The following is a 6,000-nucleotide window of genomic DNA, read 5'->3' as shown; positions in this document are numbered from 1 at the left end:
GAAGGACAATGATGGAGTGCTGTATCAGATGACATGGCCTCCACAATCCCCCAACCTCAACCAAATTTAAATTGTTTGGGATGAGTCGGACCACAGAGTGAAGGAAAAGCAGCCAACAAGTGATCAGCATATGTGGGAAAAATTCCAGGTGAAGCTGGTTGAGAGAATGTCAAGAGTGTGCAAAGCTGTCATCAAGGCAAAGGGTGGCTACTTCAAATAATCATTTAATTAACACTTTTTTTGGTTACTACATGATTCCATATGTGTCATTTCATCGTTTTGGTGTCTTCACTATTATTCTACAATGTAGAAAATAGTACAAATTAAGAAAAAACTTTTGACTGGTAGTGTATGTCTACCTCAATATAAAATGTTCATCATCTGCAATTGATTACTCCTATAGTGACAGGTGATGACATTTCTGCCTTTCTATCAATATTCAGTATCAGTGCAGTGCACATGATTAGATTCTGCATTTCATCAACACTTTCATTTGAATGCCAGACTGCAAAATTGTTAGGCTATCTATTCAAAGTGCATCAGGCAGCCGTCCAATGCATCACTGCGCTTTGTTCTCTCGCCCGCTGTTTCGTGCCAAAGTGCTGTCGGATTCACTGCTATGTGGTCGCGTTGGCGCTCCTTGCCCCTATCCCACACCTCGCTCTTTGAAGGGATCGCCAAGCCGTAGGAATGTTCCCACATTAATGCGCAGTGCACGTGGTTCTTAACCGCAATATCTAAAAACCCGGTATTGAGGAGCGACATTGCGAAAGGAGGGGGAGAACATAATTTCTACCTAGATGTGGGAGAAATGCAGCTCGTGAGGGATTTTCTGATTCATGAAGAGCGCGAGACGGACTCGAAATTCCCTCACGTGCGCATCGTGGGAGATAAAGCTGTTCAACGCTTCTATTTTTTGTCTTGATTTGTAACAGAAATGTGGCCGAAAAGGTCCTAAACAATCTCCGTAAATGACGCAACACGCAAATACGCACCGACAGTAAGTCATTGTGATGTGTTTAGTGCTGTCTGTTTAACCATTTGCGCTGTAAGTAGTAGGGTCAGCTTTTATTTATTTGAAACTGAAAGGTGTCACTATCTTCTTCATCTCTGGTTTGAATTTAGTGACACATGTATTTCAATGAATGCTAACTATGAGAGCATATAGCCTACTGTTAGACTGGTAGTATTTTTTTGTGCAACAAATTGTTTAAATTAGTGGAATGGTGGCTTCTCAGTCCTCTATGTTTGCGATCTGGCAAAATGTCAGTAAGAGGTCTACATGCTGATACATTTTATTGTTTGTTTTAGGTGAACGTTTGTCAACAGCTCCAGGAGGTGGTTTGCCACCGACCAACAAATAATATTTCAACCCGAGTGGCACGAGCCAAAAAGAACGGACTCCGTAGTTTTTAGATATTGGGATTATATCTTCTTACTTGGGTGTCCACGATGAAGAGGAGACAGAAGCGAGTGTTGCAAATGGCCTTCGTATTCATGGTGGCTTTGATATTTCTGCCAAACGTCGGACTGTGGTCTTTATACCGGGAGAAACACCTGATGAAGTCGCACGAAGCCGGCGAACAGGTACGTCTAAAGTCAAATTATGTTTATCTTTTTCGCCGCATTTCAAACTGGTGTAGCCTACAGTAACTAACTGGTGCTACAAAGTTGATCATTTTTAAGTTCATGTAAAGTAATTGTGAGTTGGTGGGAAAAGTAATTTGACAACAACATGTGCAGTCATGGCTTGAGCAACAGTGTTAGTTAGGAAGGCTCATCAATCATCATTATCGCATCATCAGTTATAGGCCCACATATCATGCATCTTTTCATCAACTTTATACTAGGCAAATTTAAATCTGGACCTTGAAGCCCAGTTGCACTGCTGATTTTAATTCTTTCCCTCTGAAGGACTGATTTAGATGGGTGTGGGGCACCAGTTGGGTGCAGAAAATTAGGCCTTTCGAGTAGAACATACAACCATATGTAGTATTTGTTTAATATAGCCTAATGTTATCCTAATTCTAACCATTAAATGCAAAACAAATGTTTTTAATGTTTTTATATATTTCCTTGGGTGAAAGATGTGTATGCATACATTATACTTTAGGCAAGCCATCGAGAGTCACCTCTGTGTAAGAGTACATTTAGTTCCTGGTTTAAATTGTACCCAAGTTATTTTGCATCCAGGCCAATGTCCCTCAAATATGATAATATGTCAAACTTCGTTGTGATTGTTAAAGGCCCGGCACCAGGATAAAGTGACAAAGGGGGCAGTTGAAATCGGCGATGGGGCACACTTTTGGGGCGTAATTACATTTGAATGATATTAAATTCAGCTTATATCACGCTACACCACAATAACCATAAAGTTCAAATGCCGAGACGCCATGACCTCTGAGTGCTTTTGAAGTGGCAGGTTGGTGTGCACTCTATCGGCACAAAGGACAATGCTCTACACACTAAAGCGATGGCGCTTTGGTAATGAATATAGGCTACAAGATAGATAGGGTAATTCACCTATTACAAACAGCCTGTGTGAATGCAGCTGTACACACATCCGTTTTACTAAAATAATGCAAACTAAATGCTGAAAGTAGTAACCTAGTTATTAATGCAGGCAAACAAAAAATATTGAATAGTAGTTTGGCTTAGAATACAGATAATGTGAACAAATGAATGTGAACAGAACAAAACAGTGAAGTATGCCTAGTAAACAAAATGTCAAATCAATAAAGGCATGACAAAATCTATATTTAGGCTAGTTACATTATCAGTAAACAAGCACAGGAAACAAGCAAATAACCCCAAAAACCCAAAACACAGCCTACAGCCTACTGCGGTGAGATGCAGCCATGCACCGCTGTCTTGCCAAACAAACAGGCCTGTAGGCCCGGTTCAAACATGGAAAGTCATGGCGCTCATGAGTTCAGCAACACGTTGTGATATGGTACAATACACTTCTGTGGATCAAAATCAATCCACATAATCAATTAAGCAATGCCAGGCTACCATACATTTCCAATACATACAGTTTACAACCACAAAAACCAATAGGCCACCAAGGAAGCCATAATAGAATGTGTCTATTTCTATGATGAAACCTACTGATATGTAGCTATACCCAGGGGCGTCATTTGGGTTCTTGCATTAGAATAATATTGAATTCTGCTTATATCACGCTATACCACAATAAACATAAAAGTTCAAATGTCGAGAACATTGAGTGCTTTTGACCAAGAAGTGGCAGGTTCGTGCAAAATCTCAGCTGCGCTCTATCAGCACCATGGACAGCCCCCTACAAACTTAAAGGCCTATAGTCTGGCTAAGGAAGTCATTTTGCCATTCCATACCATAGGTTTTTGCTGAAAGTACACCACTGTCTGTACCACCAAGACTTTGATAACAATCAACCAGCTAGATTGTTTCTTACTTTTCAGAAGAGTTGCAGCCTCCTTGATGCTCTGTGGAACTTCCTGATTAATCGTTCATTCCACTCTCCCCAAAATATTCTTCTAAGATCCCCAAGAAATGCCAGTTGGATTAGTTGAGTGAACACGTTTGTCAAAGTGGAAAATTAGTTCTCGCATGTAGCTGTGGATGCCCCAAAAGACATAGCGTAGAGATGCCCAGAGAATCGTTGCAAGATATCAAGTGTGGTCCATTTCTCCTCATTGGAGCCGGAGCGGGCGATTTCGGCAAAAACTGGAGCGCAACACTAAACTCAGCTTCCACCAAATCTGTTTTTCTTAGATCCAGCAGTGGTTTCAACTTTTTCCCATCTAGAAAGTCATGGCTCTCAAGGTTTAACAGAGTCTCCACCAGTTGGCTGTTGCGTTTGCTGAATCGTACTGACATTTCACTGATGTGAGCATCCAAGAACAGTCTTTTGCACTCCTTTGTCCTGCTGGCCTACTGTACTGCCCATCACACAATGCTAGAGATTTGTACTTCCATAACGTTGTCATAATTGCTTGGAACTTGTGGTGCGTCAGTGCCACTGGCACTGAACTGTCCACAAATGGCTTCGAACTCGCTGTCACACCCCGGCTTGTCACACCTCAGCACTCCAACGCACTGCGGACCACTTTGACTCCAGTGTAAAGATCTGTTGCTTTTGCCTGAATACATTTGTTTGGAGGATGGAGAAGACTGAGGATTCTGTGCACCATGGTGGCTGTAAACTTAAAGCCAGGGCCCATCATTGCCCTTAGCAGCCCTGTAGCCTCAAGTCTTACTTCTGTGTTGTACAAACGCATGCATTCGATGTCAGAGAGGAACTTCACGATGCTGTCACAACGTTTAACAGCCACTGACACAGTAGCCAGGTGTCCCCTTCTCCATTGGCTACTTTGGCTAAGCCAATTTCTGCTATCCACCGTGGCAGTGGCAGATTAGCTGGTTCCAGCTAGCGAAGTAGGCTAAGGCTAATAACACTTACGCTTTTTTACAGCTAGCTAAGACGCTAACTTAACTCTGTAGTGGTGGGGTGTGAGGCTGAAGCAGCTTCAACGGTAAACTTGACCCCGCCCTTATAAATCTAAATCAAATATTACAGGCGGAGGCGTATCACGTTATTCACTTAGCCTACCATAGATGAGAAGTGTTTTTTCCAGTTTTTTTATGAAAACCAAAGGAGTCATACCTAACCACTGACACAGTGCAGCAGAGATACAATTCTTGCACCAACCTGTCACCCAATAATTGTATTATTTTTTTTATATAGGGACATAAAACTAAAACTGAGGGGGCTAAGCCCGCTTTAGCCCCCTCGTGGAGCTGGGCTCAGATTGTGGTGGAAGTCAATGTGCTGTCTCCTAAGTGTGACTTATTATAACAAGGGTAGTTTGGTTCCTGAATGCTGATTGACTGAAACCACTTTCCAGTAATGTGTACATTCAGAATATTATAGCATGAGGTTGGAGTACCATGGCACAAAATCCTCTTTAGCTTGTGTGGCTTGATGATCTCCTTGAACACCTACAGCTCTTTGCCAGCCCTTCATGTTATGTAGCCCTAGCTGCACTCTGTTTAGCCGTGAGGCTTGTTTCAAATATGCCTATCATCTTGTAATCTATTTCTGCTGCTGGGGGGTGCAGTGAAAACTGCCTGAGTCGGTTTATGATTGCATCCCGTCATTGCCTCTTTCTCATTTGCCTGATCGCGATTTGCATTGCCGCATGACGTAACATTGCCCTTCGGCACTGCATGGCCCCGTCTGTGTGAAGCCTTGACAGTTCATCACCATTAGGCTAACCCAGCCTGTCGCCCTCTAGCTCCGGCCCGGGTTGACAGGGACAGAAACATCAGGCGGTGGTCATTATGTGGGACGACACCTACCGTCCTCTCCTCTCTCCACTGACCTCTACATGATACAGACTGAGTCACCCTGCTGAGATGGTCTCACATTCCATTTCGAGGTTGTCTGTCTCATAGAAAGAATGAGTATATTGAACAAAGCCCCTCGGACCAGTGCAACTTGATGACCAATGTCCTCTCTTGTCATTCTATTTTTTTATCCACTGAAAATAGGAGCCTCAGTAAGTATGTGTTAACTTTAGATTAGTGGTGTGTTGGTATTTTTGGCAGCCATTTTACTGAACAAGGTGATGTCCTTTGGTTTTCTTGTAAGTCCTATTGATTCCTTTTGGTTTAGTTTAATCCATAGTGTCATAGTCTTTAAGTTGAGCTCCTATACTACAGGCATTTGATACAAACAAAGCAAATCAAAAAGAAGAAGAAGAAGAAGGTCTAGAACCCTGTAGTTGGGATCAGTAGGTCCCAGAGCAGCAACACAGGCAAACTGATGAGTTCCTTCCTGATTCCCGTGATTCAGAGCCACCGAGCAGCCAGCCAATCCTCTGAAAGACGGAAGGGAGCGGCAGCGTTATATGCTCTGAAGGAAAGGCTCATCCTCCGTGACAGGCAGCAGAAAAATGTGAACAATCCCTAAGATCAGAATCACCCCGTTTCTGACTCAAAGTCTGCGTCCCAAAT

General features: G+C 42.8%; 1 protein-coding gene across 1 annotated transcript in view; it reads left to right on the top strand.

The window, feature by feature from the left end:
• The first annotated feature begins 588 nt into the window (after positions 1 to 588).
• Positions 589 to 6,000, top strand: part of LOC109900474 (polypeptide N-acetylgalactosaminyltransferase-like 6) — a 248,441-nt gene continuing 243,029 nt past the window's right edge. The window contains exons 1-2 of the mRNA XM_031837850.1: positions 589 to 1,000; positions 1,312 to 1,587. Of these exons, the coding sequence (XP_031693710.1) occupies positions 1,453 to 1,587 (135 nt within the window). The 5' untranslated portion in view covers positions 589 to 1,000; positions 1,312 to 1,452. The remainder of the gene's footprint in view (positions 1,001 to 1,311; positions 1,588 to 6,000) is intronic.

This window comes from Oncorhynchus kisutch, linkage group LG12, assembly GCF_002021735.2.
Source record: "Oncorhynchus kisutch isolate 150728-3 linkage group LG12, Okis_V2, whole genome shotgun sequence".
Taxonomy (NCBI): Eukaryota; Metazoa; Chordata; class Actinopteri; order Salmoniformes; family Salmonidae; genus Oncorhynchus; species Oncorhynchus kisutch.
The sequence above is the reverse complement of the archived record's forward strand: the minus strand, read 5'-3'. Positions and strand labels throughout refer to the sequence as shown.